Source organism: Ochotona curzoniae, unplaced genomic scaffold, assembly GCF_017591425.1.
Source record: "Ochotona curzoniae isolate NIBS_2020 unplaced genomic scaffold, NIBS_Ocur_1.0 contig_1014, whole genome shotgun sequence".
NCBI classification, from domain to species: domain Eukaryota; kingdom Metazoa; phylum Chordata; class Mammalia; order Lagomorpha; family Ochotonidae; genus Ochotona; species Ochotona curzoniae.
In genome coordinates, this window is record NW_024464920.1 from 26,732,869 (window position 1) to 26,750,820 (window position 17,952).

At 36.2% G+C, this 17,952-nt stretch overlaps 1 protein-coding gene across 8 annotated transcripts in view; it reads right to left on the bottom strand.

Moving 5' to 3' along the window:
* Positions 1–2,072: 2,072 nt before the first annotated feature.
* Positions 2,073–17,952, bottom strand: part of TBC1D15 (TBC1 domain family member 15) — a 59,415-nt gene continuing 43,535 nt past the window's right edge. For 7 of the 8 annotated variants that reach the window (XM_040981550.1, XM_040981595.1, XM_040981578.1 and 4 more), the window contains 6 exons: positions 12,542–12,642; positions 8,425–8,524; positions 7,948–8,045; positions 5,087–5,203; positions 4,503–4,589; positions 2,073–3,399 (listed from right to left, as the gene is read on the bottom strand). In XM_040981550.1, the coding sequence (XP_040837484.1) occupies positions 3,181–3,399; positions 4,503–4,589; positions 5,087–5,203; positions 7,948–8,045; positions 8,425–8,524; positions 12,542–12,642 (722 nt within the window). In that variant the 3' untranslated portion in view covers positions 2,073–3,180. The remainder of the gene's footprint in view (positions 3,400–4,502; positions 4,590–5,086; positions 5,204–7,947; positions 8,046–8,424; positions 8,525–12,541; positions 12,643–17,952) is intronic. The other variant, XM_040981587.1, reaches the window with a different exon arrangement.

The window sequence follows — 17,952 nt, forward strand, 5'->3', positions numbered from 1 at the left end:
CAAAAGAGTGAGGGAAAAAAAATCATAGTTAGAATATTACTAAAAAAAATCTATAATCTAGCAGCAAATATTTGATTTGTCAGTTAAGACATTCTGTATCCCATTATCACAGTGTCTGGATTCCATTCCAAGTATCAGCTTCCGGCCAATGCACTGCCTGACAGTCAACGACGGTGGGAGTTGCTGGATGCCTGCCACCCAAATGGAAGGCCTGGATTGAATTCCTGACTCCTGACTGTCCTAGGTCTGGCTGGAGTCACTGCAGGCATTCTGAGAGTTGAACCAATATATGGAAAATATCTGTCAAATATTAAAAAAAAAAAAAGTGTGTGTATGTAGAGATGGCAATTAAATCTATACCTTAATATCTCCATATACCAAGATCCCCAAAAATTGAACATAAATAATACCCACATATGTACATCAAGCTCACAAAATAAGTACTGTTGGGATGCAGTAATGATATTATAATATTAGATTGAGAAGCTTTATATATTCATTTTAAGCAAATATGTTCATTTTCAGAAGTGACAAAGTTTCTCTTTAAAATATAATAAATGTGAATTCTTTAGATTCTGCTGAAAATGTAAGAATTGAGGGGGAAGCCTCCATAAAATAACTTGGGATAAGCATATCAATTCTTACTAAAAATGGCAACCAAGACTAGAGTCAATTTACCTTGGAAAATGCAGGAACTTCTTTCCAAAACCTTAGGGACTGTTTACCTGACCTGTGAAGCTCACTGCACAATCACTGCTCACTAACTTCCGAGGGGCTCACAAAGTCACCTCGGTCTCTGTTGAGATGCAGCTTTCTTGATTTTACTTCCAATAATCCTGATTTGGTAAGTCTGAAGTAGAACATGGACATGTACTCTAATAATACAGACCAAGGACCTGGAAATAAGCACTCTGAAGATATTTAATCATAATTCAGCAAATAAAACAACTGGCAATGTGATGCTCAATAAGAATCATGATCTATCCTAAAGGGTTTCCTTACTGTGCCAAAAAGTATTAATCACCAAGTCCCTGATATATAAAGAAAATCTAAATACATGAATATGAATAAAACAGGGAGGTACTTAAGCACACAAAAAAATCTCCCACCAACTCATAGTAGAATTGAAATTAACAGTTCTTTAACAGGTAAAATTAGAAACTACCTGAATTTTGACAATTTGAAATACAACATATGCTGGCACACACTATCTTACATTATAAGGATACACAGAGCATCCTGTAAAACCTAAAGTAAACATAATTTTAAAATACTATACTAGGAAATTTATCTGAATTTTAGCAATCTACTTAATAGCTCAAGTTAATATTTGCTACCAGAATTTTGTGAACTGAAGATTTTAATGCTATGCTATAGAACTAACACTTTTGTATCAAAAAATGTGCTACATAAAATTATGGTGTAGTAAAATTGTTTTAACAAGTAGCTTTATAATAAAACTTGACAAAAGTTCAACTTCCTAAACGTACTGAGATTTTTAAAAAATCTAAGTAGATATTGCACTAGAAGCAGAAAATAAAGCCTCAACAAGCCACTGTCTGGGAGGAACCAGGAGGACAGCAGGATGTTCTGAGCAATTTCCTGAGCTACAGGAAATGAAAAGCTGGAGACGCCGAGCTCTTCATCAGTGTCCTCTTTTTTCTGAACAGGCTTACTCGTTATTAACTGATAAAAGATAACACGTATGATATTAAAAACTAAAATCAAATGGCTCTACTGTCATGAATGTCAGTTAATACTCAACCCGGAGAAAAGTCCACTTGGGACAAACTTTTAACTTTGAGAGGAGAAATCCACTTTATATTTGTAGCATCAACTTTAGCATGTTGCTTTACCAAGAGATAATAATATCCTCCATGGTGAAACTAAGCCTGTAGTCATGCTGATCAAAAACAACTGAGTTACAAAAGGGATCATTTCCACAACTAATTCAAATGATTACTTCAGCAACATATAAACATGAGCTGGATGGAGGTCCAATCTTGGGCTTTTTTCCAGCAAAGGAAGACTTGGCAGACTATTTTTAAGTATAATTTAACTGAAAACACTAATTCAGCTTCAAATTTATTTTAATGATATGTACAGGAGTTAACAAATTACAATTAAAACGGAATCAGTTATGTTAATAACACATAACTTAAAATCATGCAATACTGCATGGTAAAAACAACAGCTTCATTCATATACAAAAAAGTATTTTGAGACTCATGATAATATATTGAAATTTCTGACATAAGTTTTTCGCAAGGAATACTTTATAAAAATGTAAATACCTGATTAATCGGCTAATATGTTGTTAGGAAAGAGAGTTAACATTATTAATAAAGTGAAGTTACAAGCAATTAATTTTAAAAGTATACCAGGTACCAGGATGTATGTAGTCTCATGAAATAAATGGTTAAGAAAATAGTTTTGAAAAAGATCTCATATTGAAGCTATGTATTAATTTCATCAAAGTGGGTTATATAAATGAATAGTCAAGTTTACTCAGTTAAAGAAAATATGCCTATCCTTCCTTACTCTTATAAATAGTACTTACATGTAGTTTTATATACAAGTGAAGAAAACCTCAGTGTAAAAAATATCCTGCCAATCCACCTACTATGGTTGAAGTAGTTCTTTATCTACACATTCAATTGCACTGATGTAAATGTCCGATTTAAATCACATTCAACCAGCATAAATATTTAAGCTGAGTATTGTAAACAATAAAAATTTTTTTCCAGGAAAATTTTTGATCACTGGGTAACAATCTACTTCTCAGCTTAAAATGCCATAGAAAGGCTAAACATTTAATTCAATCAAAACACCAAGCCCATAAAACTCAGTGTAAACAAACTGAATGTTTTCAAAGTGCATAATTTCCAACTCATCCACTTATCTAGTTCCAGTTCATCAACAAGAAAATAAAATTTACTTGGCTATAAAAAATACTAAGGAATGTTTTTGAAAAGGAAAGGCTATTTGGTAGAAGTAACTACAAAAATAATTAGTTTAAATCTTTGTAAAGCTTTAATGCAAGAACATCAGTACACTTTTCTTTCCATAAACCTTAAAGCATGATCATTACCAGGATTTTAAATTTCCAACATTCAAGTACTTAAGAAAGAGTTTGAAACAAAATGTCTCTTCCAAAAAAAAAAAAAAATACAAGAATGATCATGAAGGTGTTAGTCTCTTGGCATTTGGGGATGCTGGCATCTGTGTTGGGCTGTCATCTCTGGCTCCACAAGCCGCAAGTGTAGGCAAAGTGTTACTCTGAAATGCGGATGCAGGACGAGACAGGCTGGCATTTTCATCTTCACCAACATCGGAATCTGGTGTTGCGCTTTCACTGTCCTGAAGCCCTAGAATCTCACAAACTGCTTGCGGCAATTCCTAGAAATAAAAAGTTCAACACAAAACAAATGGTCACTGTGAACAAGACACTTACAAAATAACACCTCTAGGTAAAATCAGGTTGATTCCAGATTCACAACATTAGTTTTAACAGTATGTCTGTCATGTTCCCTTCTCACACCTTTCTGGACCCCAAATGAAACACCACTGGTTTTTCTAAATGGCTGCAATTTCTACTCCAAATTCAGCACTGTCCTCTCTACCTTTAGCACTTCCACAAGCACAGTTATTTAATATATTTGGCATTTATCTCTTCCTATTTTATCACAGTATTTTATCAAAACAGTCTTCTCCTTTATAAGTTTCTTAAAGGTAAGAAGTGTCTCACTGACATGCCCTGGAACAGAGCAGCTGTCAAATAAAAGTTTGTAAACTGGAACTAAGTAACTGTCTGGGTTAGTGCACAAATGACACAAGGGCCAGGTGAGAGTTCTCATTAAAAACTTGACTGAAGTGGGAGTTCAGGCTTCCTCCACGCCTGCAGCCCGCTCGGGCAGGTTACAGGGGCACCAAGACGCCCCTTCTCCCTCTGGGACGGCAGGAGGCGTGCTCTCGGGGGAGGTGGGGACCACTGGCCCCACATGCAAAGAAAAAAAAAACTTTACAAAAGCCAAAATACTCCAGTGTATACTGATTTGTTTTTAATTCACACAATACATCAAATTTGTCTTGTTTTACTGAGTCATGTATAATGACATAAATTGTATTCATCTATTTTATTTCTGATTAGTATCTGCCTTTATTTAGAGATACTATATATTTAACATGAGATCCTATTCTGTATTCATTAATTGGGTAATACATCATTGCTTAAGTTCTTCAGCTTTTTAAATTCCTGTATAAATATTTTCATTACTCTTGCCATTTTACATTACTATTAAATGTTTCCCGTCAGGCAAATTAGTCAACTGTTTTCAATTAAGTGATAACAATCTATATTGGTAAACAAAAGCTCAGTCAGTGCGCTGCATCTTCCCTCAATTTGTTAAAACTGCAAGGTATTTTTTTTCTAAGAAGAAATCTTTCTTGACCTCAATCTACCAAAAACAACAAATCTTTCAATTATTTGAAAAACTATATACCTTGCACTTTACCATCTGCAGAGAGATTGCTTCTGCTTTGCACAATATGTCTTCCACATCAATTTTCATGGACAATTCATTGATATGCTAAAAAGAATCAATAAAGTAATCAAAACTTAAAACATTATATGTTACTACACAATTAATTATCAATATATTACATTGTGGTTAAAGTACTTGACAATAATACATACTACAAATATTCAGGAAAATCAAACTGTCTTTCATTTGACAGTTTCAAGGATGAAAGTTTAAAAACAGCTAATAAACTTAACAAACATTTAATTCAGCAGCTGTCCCAAATCAGCCAGTTTAAAGTTACAAGCAAGAGAGTCATTTTCTTCAAAAACTAAACCACATAAAAGAACATTTATTGAATTTATTTTCTTCTTAATTTTTCAGGTAAAAATATCTTGCCAATATGTGCTGGTTAAACTGCCATTCTCAGAGATTCAGTTCTAGTTCTAAGTGTTATTGATACTATTTAACACTTAATAACTCTTCAGGGAAATGGTCTGTATATCAGAATCACCAAACAGGAAAAAGAGACAGTACACTGAAATATAAGTTAAAGAAGTAACTACCTTAAGTATTTCATTGAAGCCATAATGTTTTTCCATTATTTGCTGTTTCTCTGATTCCAGAATAGCACAACAGAGAAGAAGATGGAAATTCTTACATGGCAGTTCAGTCCACATTACCTATTAAAAAAAAAAAGAAGAAGAATTCACCAACTATTAACAGATTCGCAGGAAGGAGATAATACTCTTATTTTATCAAGAGCTGACTAAATGGTAGTACGTTAGGGAGGGGAAAGAATTTATGATGCTCTATTGTGCGCCAGATGACAACAAATAATGACTACACATAATTTATATATTAAAAAGGATCAGAACAAATTTTAATGTTTCACCACAAAGAACAAATGTGTGAAGAGGTAAGATATGCTTACCCTGATCTGAATACTAACAATGCATATATATCCACATATACCAAAAGATCACATGAAATCACAAGTGTTATTTGTATATATATTTAAAATATTTTTAAGAACAAAATATTCAAAAGTTAGTTTTCCTGGCTAAAAAGTAGAATAAGATTATATACATAAAAAAACAGAATGAATTTCCTCTGAGAAGGAAGGAATAAAACTAGAGTTGGGGAATAAGAGAAACTCTTTGTTTTTCTTGAGAAAAAAAAAACTAGAATATTACAGAATATTTACAAATATTAACCCTGGAAGGTAGAAGTTTTTTTATATTAATTTATTTTGTTGTTACTTAAACTTCTTTGAAAAAGCAAAATAACTCCAGGTGTAAGCAACTGTCTAAGTTGCTTTGTACCTAAGCAAATGTCACACTGCTAGGAGAAAAACAGCCAACAGATGGCTGACATTCAGGGCCTGGTTCATGCCAACTCTGCATTAACTATACCAGTGTGTCAACACAGTTGCCTATTCTATTTCTTTTTCAAAACCTGGGGGAATAGGAGTTGGAGTGGAGCCCAACCCCACGTTATGCATACTGGCCAGAGCTATCCTACCGCCAATGTCACCATCTGCACATGGTAGGGGATAGGTTGGGGGAGGGCTATGTATCTGTGCATTGCCAGGAACTGGGAAAATCAGGGACAAGTCAAAATGCAGGCACATTGAGGGTATGTTTCACATGTATAAAATGATTTCTAGAGGCTTCCATGAACTGAATCATGAATCAATGCATAAACTGGTAATCATGAGAGTTGAGACAGTGAGGACCAGAAGGGGAAATCCAGAAGTCCTCTCATTCAGGCCAAAGCACCTGCCACAGCACACAAGAGGGACTGGGGGCAGACCAGACCAGGCTAGGTCACTGGCACATGCACGAAGTAAGGACTAGGGACAAACATAATAGAGAGGCAAAGGGACTGGCCCAACCAGGCAGCAGCATCCACCAGTTTGCACTGAGCCAGGGTTGGTAGCAGAACTGAACAAGCAGCTGCACCTACTAGTCCATGCACTGGATGATGCAGGGATTGAACTGAGCTTACCATGTACCAGCTGGCGCACACAAGAGCAAACTATATAGACCTCGCAAGTGAGGTTTCTTAGGAGGCTCCCTAACTAGACAGCTATGCTCCATCTGGCCCTGAGGAAAAATGACACAGGCAATTGGTCCAACCCTGGAGCACATGTTGTAGAACTGTGCCACCTCAGTTGCTAACCATTGTACGAGAATGGAGAGAATATTCAGATGAACACAAAAAAACAAGAAAGCAACCTCATTGAAGCCAACAGAAGACTGAGTACCTCATCAAAAGATGGAGAGAAGGACAGGTTGAAAAAAACTCCAAGCCAGGCTCTACAACAAGCAACTAATTTGTGGGCACATTGAGTTAGACATGGACAGCCAATAGACCTTAGAAAGCATTTTTTACCTCTGTTGTACCAAAGCCAACAACTTCTCAGAACAATCAAGACCACTCAAATTTACACACTTGGAACACTCTTCCCTACATCAGGGCCTCAAAGGCCAACATCAAATAACCACGTCTGTCCTGGGTGCTGATGCAGTGTGACAGCAAGGAGTGGTCCCTTCCTCTCCCTCCCTACCCCCCTTCACCCTGCTCCCTGGCACAGGAGAGAAAAGAGAAAACATTTATCCCACCCACCTTCTGCCTATGCCCCAACCCTGTCCATCCTGACTGCAGATCCACATGGGTCTACAAACCACCCACCTTTGTAATACACATTAAAATAAAATTCAATAATTTTAAATAAAGAAAAACACAAGCCAGTTCCTTTTCAACACCTCAAGACTGCAAACTAAAATGTCAACTCAACTGACTGGTCCATGTGAACTTTCTCAAGGGGGCAGGTGTTCAGAGAAGCAGTTCAGGTACTTTGCATCTCTAGTTAACGACCTTAGTTTTGATACCTAGATCCGACTCCAGCTTCCCACTAAGGCAAATTCTAGTAGAGGTGATAGGTTAATTAATTTGGTACCTGCCACCCATGTGGGAAACCTGACAAAGTTCCTAGCTCTCAGTTTTAGCCTTGCCTAGCCCCAGCCACCCTATCTGGGGAACAAACCAGAGAAAGGAAGAGCTCTCTTTCAAATAATTTTAAAAATCTCAAATACTAAACAAATCTCCAAAATTTGACAGACTTTTATATCGTCAAGTGTCCCAAAGAAAGAACACAGTCAACAAGCAATCTAAAGAATTCATTCTGGATTGTACCTCTCCAGCCCCAAATCTCACAGGAATCGTAGAAGAAGGAAGTTCCAAAGGACCAGGTATTAGGTTTTAAGTCATTCGTTTTCAATGTGAAGCCACAAAAGTCATCAAAACTTTGGAATAAACTTGTATTAGAAGTTTCAATTAGGTATCACAATGCATTATACTCTAAAGAATAGTTTCTATCTATAACAAACATCAGATTTGTATAGTAAATTTACAAACTTACCTCCCATAGTCGAAGAATATCCAGAAAACTAAATTCCCTTTTAAATCTGATTAGAAGCCATCTGAAGCAAAAATAAAGGTATCCAGAGTCCTGAGATTCTATACAGAAGGGAAAAAAATAAAAAACCACATATGTGGATGACTCTTAGGCTAAATGTCATAGTACATTTAAACTTTCAAACTCAAATTTTCTAAGTGTCCCAAGTGATTAGAAGCTCTATAGATGTACCTCAAAATAATTAAAATTTATAGACCAGCTTCATTATAAAAACCATAATAAAAACAAAAATCACTTTATGACTAAAGCATTTCATGGCAGAACTATATATACACAGTTTGGTTCAAATTTTTGTTTCCTAGAGGGCAGAACAAATAAAGTACATTGATATGTGAATATGTTCTGAAAGGAGTCCTTTACGTTTCTTTCTCCTGCATATTACACCATTTGCTGGGTTTAGTTATGATTCACTAACCTTACCTAGGTAACTGCAAAATCCACTGTCCAATAATCGGAGTAAGGTACTCAGCTGAATTAACTGAGTCTTCATGCCTTGCATCTGTTCTTCAAAATTGTGATGCTTTAAAAGAAAATAATTGTTACCATACCATAGAAGCAATGTTTCATGAATATTTATAGTACATAATGACTGATAGCTAAGACTACAGAACTAATTAAAAAGCTAAAGGAACATTCAGGAAGGAAAAGAGAAAAATTTCTTATCTCAAACTAAAGATATCCCTCCCCCATTAGTCATCTGAGTTAAAGAGAAAATGGAAGGGTAGCAGCTAGACTGACAAACGCTTCTGACACAGCCGAAGAGTTCACAAAAGGTAAAGATGATCATTTTTTTAAAAATGTATTTTCAAGTTCAGGAAAGAAAATACATTTCTGGTAAATATTTATTCAATTATTTCCATTGTTAAATATTCCTTCAAACTACATAAAAGCCATTTTAGCTTTAATATCTCATTTTTTTAATTACTAATTTCTTCTTTGATTTGTTTATACCAAGAAATCTTTGAAGTCAAAACCACTATTATGACATACTGAAACACTGACATTTTATACTTTAATTCTACCACAACCGTAAAGGCTATATGTAATAATCCAACAGACTGGATATAGAGGCAGCTATGGAAACAGAGTTGTCTCCTACTAAATCAGACATTTCCAAAAAATTGCAATTTTAAAACTTCCCCCCACTTTGGGGACAGATGTTTTGCCTAGCAGTTATACCGTCAGCTGGGAGGATCACACACCATGTAAGAGAATCTAGATTCAAAGGCCTGTCTCCACTAACCCCAAACACCCAGGTACAGGTGCTTCCCAGCCAGCCACACTGAACACCTGCAGGCTGACCCAGGCCCAGCCACTGTGGGACACTGGGGGTGTAATCCAGAAAATGGGAGTTCTTTCCAATAAATATTATATTTTTTTTTACTTAAATCATGGGCTTGTGATAAGAGGCCCAGTCTTGTTTGAAAAAATAATTAAAACAAATAAAATTTTCCCTTTTTAGCAAATCATTTTCATTTGGAAAGGTTGCTTTTTTTCCAGAAAGAGAAAAGTAAACCATGTTAAATTGAAATATGTGTTCATTGTTTAAGTAAATTTGTAACTTCTTACAAATTCCTGAGTTTTGGCCCTAGGATATATATCAATACATATAAGCATGAGAAGGGGCCTGTTGACAGTGTATACAGCAGCTCTCAGTCTTCAAATTGGAACAAAACTGGAAGGAATCAAAATAAAGGCTTTGAAAGGCTTCTCAGTTCTGATGCCTCTAGTTCATGTGTCCCAACCTTTCTAAGGTATCCCACAGTTCTAATCCTTATGAAAAGCCTTGGACTAACACCTCTTTAATGAATTAGAGAGCCAGTTTAATTTAACTGATGTCTTCAGGATATGCTTTCTACACATTTTTGAGATGGATCTGCAGAGGGAAAACAGAATAAACTATTTAACAGGCCATTTTTTGCTGTAACAAAGTCAGACATATGGGGGCACCAACAAACAGCATAGCTATTGCTACCCACTATGTTATTACCAAAAAAAGGTACCCCCAAATTACAGACACCAACTTCAGAAACAATGGGGCCAACAACAGATACACAAAGGATTACAATCGTATCTGTAATTGAGAACGTGTCCCTGTGTGTGAACAGATGCACATGGGGGCAGAAACGGAAAGAAAGCCAGGACTAACACTAGATGGAAAAACAGAATCATGGGGGCAAGAACACTCATGAGATAGACAAAGTCTACTCCTGATCTACATCGGCTCTAAGTAAATATCAACAAAGCAAATTTATGGACATAAGGTTTAGCTATCACAAAAGCAATAAAAACTTACATGAAGTAAAGCTGTAAAACAAAAACAAGGAGTCAAGAAACACAGATTTAAGGACACTAAATCCATAGTAATGCAGTGAAAGTAATTGCAAATTATTTTTATTGCCACATCCAAATATTATGAAATATCATTTTTTGAAAATGTTAGTAGACAAAATGTTAAGAAGAGATCTTAGTAGAATAAAGACTGGAAAATTCCCCAGTCCATACTGAACATGAAAGAGAGATACAGAGAACATTTACTGTGTAGGACAAAAAAGCTGAACCTTCTTCATGCACAAAAATGACAACAGGCTTACAGCCCTATGCTACAGATACTCCACAACGTAACCACCTATGAAACTAAAATCCTCCCACACCTATGTGTGAAGGCATGCATGTGACCTAAATGTCAGCATATTTGAAAATACCAACAGTAGCTCAGTTTACCTGAAAACTACTTCTGCGGTAAACTGAATGCTGAATTATTATGTTAACTTTCTAGTACCTACTATAAGTAGAGGTTTAAACTTAGCATTGGGGAATAATTCTCATATTTATTCCATAAAAATCTGAATAGCGTCAATGTCAAGCATTAGGAACATTCTGGAATACTATCAATGAAATAAAGACACCTTTTATGAGGGAACATACTAGCTCTACTGAAAAAAGGATGAACAACGAAACCATTAAATAAAAAAAGGTAGACTATGTAATTCTTACCAATTGTAAAGATCTTTGTTAACATATGTTTCAGGTTTCTGTGCCTGGCTTGTTGGCTCAAAAGGCTAATCTAATCCTCCCCTTACAAGCACTCAGATCCATATGGGCACCAGTCCTGGCTGCTCCACTTCCCAAGTCTGTGGCTTGGGAAAGCAGTGGAGGATGGCACAAAGCCTTGAAACCTGGGTGGGATACCTGAAAGAAGCTCTTGGCTCCTGGCTTAGGATCGGCTCAGCTCTGACCATTACAACCATTTGGTGAGTAAACCAATGGACAGAGGATCTTTCTCTGTGGCTTTCCTTCTCTGTAAATCTGCCTTTCCAATAAAAAAAACTTTAAAACAAACAAACAAATAACAAAGCAAGTGTTTCAGGTTTGTAGAGCACCTGGGAGTAATAAGAACTAAGACAATAGGCACATAAAATTAATCAAAAAGTAAAAAAGAAAAACTATATCATTACTAGACTACTGCAATCAACAATCCTTCCAAGTAATTCACATTAATTCATGGAAAAAGATTATGTTAAGTATTTATTAATAGCAGAAAATACAAAACTATCAAATCATATCAAATATATAGTTTGAAAAAACTGAGAATGGATAAGGTATTTGAGGAAATCAATCAATGTGAGAAAACTGGAAGAAAAGTAGACAAATGAGGAAAAAACAGAAGTACAGAGGAAAGAAGAGTATATCACTTCAAATTTCACATTTGTATCTCAGAAGCCTTAAAACATAGCAGGGAAATATCTTAAGTGCTATCCGTATCCTCTTGAAAGCAAGTCATTTCAACAACTGACACAGTAACCCAGCATTAAGTAGAGCAGTTTTATATTGAAGAAACACAATGCTTTGTGGTCAGTTATTTACATAAGTGTGCCTCAATCTACTTTCATCCTTCCATTTTCTTTTCCTAATTGCTTGAGAAGACTTTTCTGTTTTATTTTCATTAATAGTCTCTGAACTACTATCCTTACCTCTGTCCAAAGACATAGAATGACAATAGATATAGTTTTATCTAAACTAATACCTGTATGTAGACATAGTTCAATACTAATAATTACACTTTTGGGAAAATGACAATGAACTGCTAACAAAGTGTCAGCTACAAACAGCTGAAACACATCTGCAGAAAAATCTGTTCCTGTAATGACGAAAATCTGAAACATTTACAAAAGGCAAGGATATTGCTTGTTATGACTAAGCTTTATCTCTGAAACAGAGGATATTAAAGTTCAGTGCCTTCGTAAGATCTAACTTTTCTATGACATCAAATTCTGTTCTGACTCATAACTCTTCTACAGAATATAATCCTGATTATTCCTGTACTACGGGCACAACTTATACCAACTTTTATAATATGAAGCAATTCTAGTATTTCTAAGCCTCTTAAAACACTATCAAAAAGGAGAAAAAGGCATCAAGTAATATTTTGAAGTTATATGATAATGGGTAATTTTTTTATATCGATCTTTTAGTAAAATTATACAACTAAATTTTCAAAATCATTATGATTGAAAGAGAGAATCCTTGTTCTTACCATTTGGTCCATGTAAGCAGCAAAGCACCAAAAGGCATCCACTTCATTTTCCATCACATATAAAAGGGGGGAAAGTAAGTCACTCATTCCTTGTACATACCCTAGGGGGAAAAAATGACTCTTAAAACTGAAGTTTTATGTATCCTTCGACACCCATCACCACCATCTCACTGAAAAGTAAATCTTTCCTTACATTCATAAACTGGAAGACATTGATATTCACCAAGAAAATAAACAGAGGGACATGGTAGAGGTGAGAAAGACAAGCTGTTTTAGACTGAGATGTCACGTAGTTTTACAGTTCCTAGAATGAGTCTTAGCATAGATATCACTAACATAAGTGGACATTAAGTAAGTCATATGCAGGAGCATCATAGGAAAGGGCAGGTGAATAAAGTAGCCAATGGAAGGCCAATTAAAAGAGTACATACTCAAACGAAGATCTGAGAAGGTGTGGACAGGAAAGGAAAGCACTCAAGGAGAGAGATCCTTGAATACAGTATCAAGGGGAAGAAAGCTGCGAGGACTGAACAGGCAATGGCAATAAATGAATGAGCCCGGTAAACCTAGAGCACACTTCTTTCAGCAAGCCAACCACTGGAAACTTAAACATGAGGGCTCACAAACTATGTACCTCTTCTAAAGGTTTTCTTTTCCCTTTCTTTTGTTACTTTTTGCCCAACCAATTCCAGTAACTGGCTTTATTATAATCCATACTTTATGCTTAAACTTATCAACTTGACTACCTTTCTCCTGATGCTGTTCTAATCTCTCAACCATGACACCAATTACAGACCCTGATTAAAAGAAAAAACTGGAAAGTCAAGGAATCAGACCCCTCAATTAACAACAAAGTGCTGATTTTGCTTTTCACTCGAACATGTCAAACTTTTGTTTATTCCTTTCATTTGCAAAACCTTCAACTGCTTTCTTTTAACAATTTTACTTACACACAGAAAAAAAAACAAGATGTCACACTAAGACTTTCCACTTACATTTTATCTTTCAATTTTAATAACCTTTGTATATCTGTTAAAACTGAAAAGACTCTAATGGGTAGCTTGAAAAGTCTAGAAAACATAATCTTTCATTTGTAAATCCAAAGCTTATACACAACACCTATTTGCACTAAAGCAACTTAATGAGTATATAATTTAAAGAAAGACTGGATAGTTCAGCTAAAAACACAAGTATACATCATTCTTCCTATTTTGGGGAGGAAAAAAGTTATCCCAGAAACCTGGAAAGTCAAAATATCTTTGAGAAAAATGAAATAAAAACATATAATAAAGACAGGCACTTAAATCATCTAACGGCTCCTTTTCAAATAAAGGTCTAGGTCAGGTTACTCTTAGTCTCTCAGACATCATCCACTGCTGTGCCTCTCCCCGTGGTCCTAGTAACCTCATTTTGTCTACATTTTGTCCTAAAGCAAGTCTACTCATTTTAGCAATTAGTTACATGTGCTTCCATGGAGGATATACACTATTATAGTACCAAATAATGGAGTTGGCAATGCAGGTAAATAGATAGGACACCAGTGTTGTGGAATAACACATGAAGTCAGGCATCCCAGACAGGTGCCAGGTTCATGTTCCAGCTGCTCTACTTCAGCTGCGTCTACATCTTCCATATAGATGGCAGGAGTACAAGAACTTGGGTCACTGTCCACCACTTTCCCAGGCCACCAGGAGGAGGACGATGCCCATAGTGGATATGAACTAGTGCTTAGGTAATGGCTTTATCCACCATGCAACAATGCTGATCCTTATGAAAATGGTTTCTAAAATAATATAAACTTTTAAGAAAAGATCAGAATAAAAAAAAAAAAGACTGATTTGTTATCAGAACTTTCCTACTTGGTACTGACTGAGAAATCAATGACAATTATAAAGGCTAAACCAATTACAGCATGGAGGAAATCTCACTGAATTCAACAAAGCACAAGAGTACTACTTTACTAGGTCTGACTGCACATACGGTCCAGGAAGGAAATATTTCAAAGTCACTATTCAAAAGATTTACAAAGCATATTTTCTCATCAGAAAGGATGCAATTAAGTTATGATGAATAAAAACTTCTAAGAAAATATCTTAATCCTTTTAAGTCTTTGGTTTTCATATCGGCTCACTGATATCTTTCTTTTTGTAAGTACTAGCTGAAGAAAGTAATCAAATTAATCTTCATCTTCTGGTTGCCATTAATACATTTTGCCTTATACATGATGTTCTTTTGGGTATGTCATGGGTTGTGGGAGTGGAATTAATGGACAAATTCCTTTTAATTAAAGAAGGATGAAAGCTGTTTTCATCAGCATTCACTGGATTCCACACGAGTGCTGACTGATGTACATCTTAATCAGCACCACTACAATTTCTAAAGTAGTTCCTTAAAATAATTTTCACAGCAAGTCTGGTTTAGTGGGAAAGTATGAGAAGTTAACCGCATATCATCCCAGTATACACTTCCTCACACTGAAAAAAAAATCCTCTACATATAGGTCAATTTTTTAGATAACTGAAGATAGTCCTTTTGAATATCAAATTAACACAAATCTTGGGGTATAGAAATCATTTTAAAGAATCACTAGTTAGCTCTTACCTTCTGACACATGGTATTTTGAAATGAAAGGTACCTAACCTTTCATTGATTATCCAGAATTATCAGCATGCACATACTATAAAAGAGACACACCTCCCAAATACTTTCTGAAACACAGTGCCTTTAAACTCTCAAAAATTCTTTCTGCTTTTGAGAATTCTTGTTTTTCCTCCCTAGTAACAAGACTGCACCCAATGCCAATATTCCACACCTCACTGATGAGATAAGAAGCAAAATAACTCAATATGATGGAATCACTTATAGACTAATTTACAACCCAGGTAACTCTTACATGAATAAAGAGCATGAAATGAGGACCACTGAACTACCCTGGTTCTCATAAAGCCAGGACAGAAACTTTGATTATATTTCAAAGAACTGAAATGTCTATACAGAAAAAGACACAAGAAATGTCAACTTATCCAATTAGAAGATTTTGGACAGTTGCCCTGACTGTATATCCATGAGTTCTTCTGGAAATTACCATCTGAGATACTGAAGCATCCCTGCAGTCCCAAGGATGATAATCCCACTCCCTAGAGAAATTAAATTAGTGTGCTGGCAGTACGGCATAGCCAGTGAACCCACTGCCATCAATACCAGCAATGTACGTGAGCACCAGTTCGGCTCCCAACTGCTTCAGCTCCTCGACTTCTGGTAGCTCTACCTCAAATCCAGCCCCCTGTTTCTGCACCTAGCAAAGCAGTAGAAGGTGGTCCAAGCCCTTAGGTTCCTGCACCCACGTGGGAAACCCTGAAGAAGCACCTGGTTCTTGGTTTTGGCCTGGCCCAATTCCACTTGTTGCAGCCAGTTAGAGAGTGTATCACCTAATGGGAAATCTCTTCTCTCTCTCAGTCTGACTTGCAGAGAGATAAAAACAAGTCTTTTAAAAGAAATTAAAATGATAATTATGCTTGATGGCTGAAGGTACAGAGGAAAGAAATGCCAACGTGAAATAAAAACCTGGGTCTCTACCTCCAGGCCAATTATTTCCAATTGTACGGCTTTGAATCCCTCTCTGAATCAGTATAACCTTACTAATAAAATTAAGAATTACTTTCCCACTTCTTCAAAAGGCTATTATAAAATAAAGTCAGATCAAGTATGATGGCCCTCTGAAGCCTATAAAGCACTCTACCACTAGCTTTCAATGACCCAGTTTGAAGCTGTAATAGACAAGACAGGTTATAGTCTGCATCTTAAAGAGAACTCTGACTTTCAACTTATTATCACTAAAAAAAGTTGAGAACTCAATATCCAGAGTTTATCTCTTTTCTAATTTACATATAGGAAGCCAAGAGGGAGGTACATAGACACAAGCAGTAAAGAAAATGAGCTCATAATTCAAGATTCACTGAGGTTTAATGTGCTGAATATTCAATCATGCTTTACCAAGCTCATCAGGAAAACATTTCACTCTCCTCTAGCTGGGAGCCACTTCACATGGTGAGTAACTCAGAAATCTCATTATTTATACCTAAAGGTATTGATGCTTATGGGATTTCCTGTCCTTTAAAGAAAAGGTTTGGGCCCAGCGCGGTGGCGCAAGTGGTTAAAGGTCCTCGCCTTGCACGCCCGGGATCCCATATGGGCGCCGGTTCTAATCCCGGCAGCCCCGCTTCCCTTCCAGCTCCCTGCTTGTGGACTGGGAAAGCAGTCAAGGACGGCCCAAAGCTTTGGCAACCTGCACCCGCGTGGGAGACCCAGAAGAGGCTCCTGGCTTCGGATCAGCATAGTATCGACCCGTTGCGCTCACTTGGGGAGTGAATCATCGGATGGAAGATCTTCCTCTCTGTCTCTCCTCTCTGTATATCTGCCTTTCCAATAAAAAAATAATAAAAATAAATCTTTAAAAAAAAATAAAGAAAAGGCTTATATTTCATTGGTTCCTTAAAGTTTTCTTGCCCTTTAATATATGCTTTACCAATGTTTCCAGTTCTTGGCATTCCTCTCCATGGAATTCTAGCCCCAGTCCTAACAATCCATTCTAGATAGGAAGATTCACAAAGAAAAACAAGTTCAACAAGCCTTGTGATATCATGTGTACTGTTAAACTAACTGTAATGTCTAAGATATCATATCAGTATTTTTCCTTAGAAGGGAAAGAATTCATCAAACAATGATACACAAACTCTCTCAGCTTGTATCATCCTAAACCTTTGGTAATTTTTTGCAACGCACTCCTAACCTCACAGAAATAACACCTCCATTTATTAAGTAATTAGCAGCATGAGTATCCCTGCTCTAAAAGCCTGCAATACTCTGAAACTCAAAACTTTTGATAATCCCTTTTGGACTTCACATTTCAGATTAAGTTCAAACAGTAAAGTCTGTGCAAATGCTCCAGAATCCAAAAAGTCCCTCCAAAATACAAAGTAATTCTGGCCTCAAGCACTTCAGACAAAGCATACCCAATCAATATTTCAGGGCTACAAACTGAGCACTTGTTAGGAATTACTAACTTTAATTTCAACTTAATACCATCATCATCATTTCCTGTTGCTCATTTATTTTCACATGTACTTGCTTATCACAGCAAATTCAATAACCCAGCTTTGCAAAGCTATAAATTCATCAAAAGCAATGTGTTGAAACAGTGCTAAAATGCTTAACTGCTTCAGCTAGCAGGTAGTGCAATGTCCTATAGATGCCACTGTGATTCTCTGGAAAAAATTCAAAATATCTAATAGTGTTTCCATGAGTCTATTGTGGCATCCAAGGTTTTCTTGATTAGAAATTATAGCCTTGCTTTCCAGCCCTATTGTGCAATTCCTATAAAAATTGTACCACTGATGCTAGCTTTGAGGAAT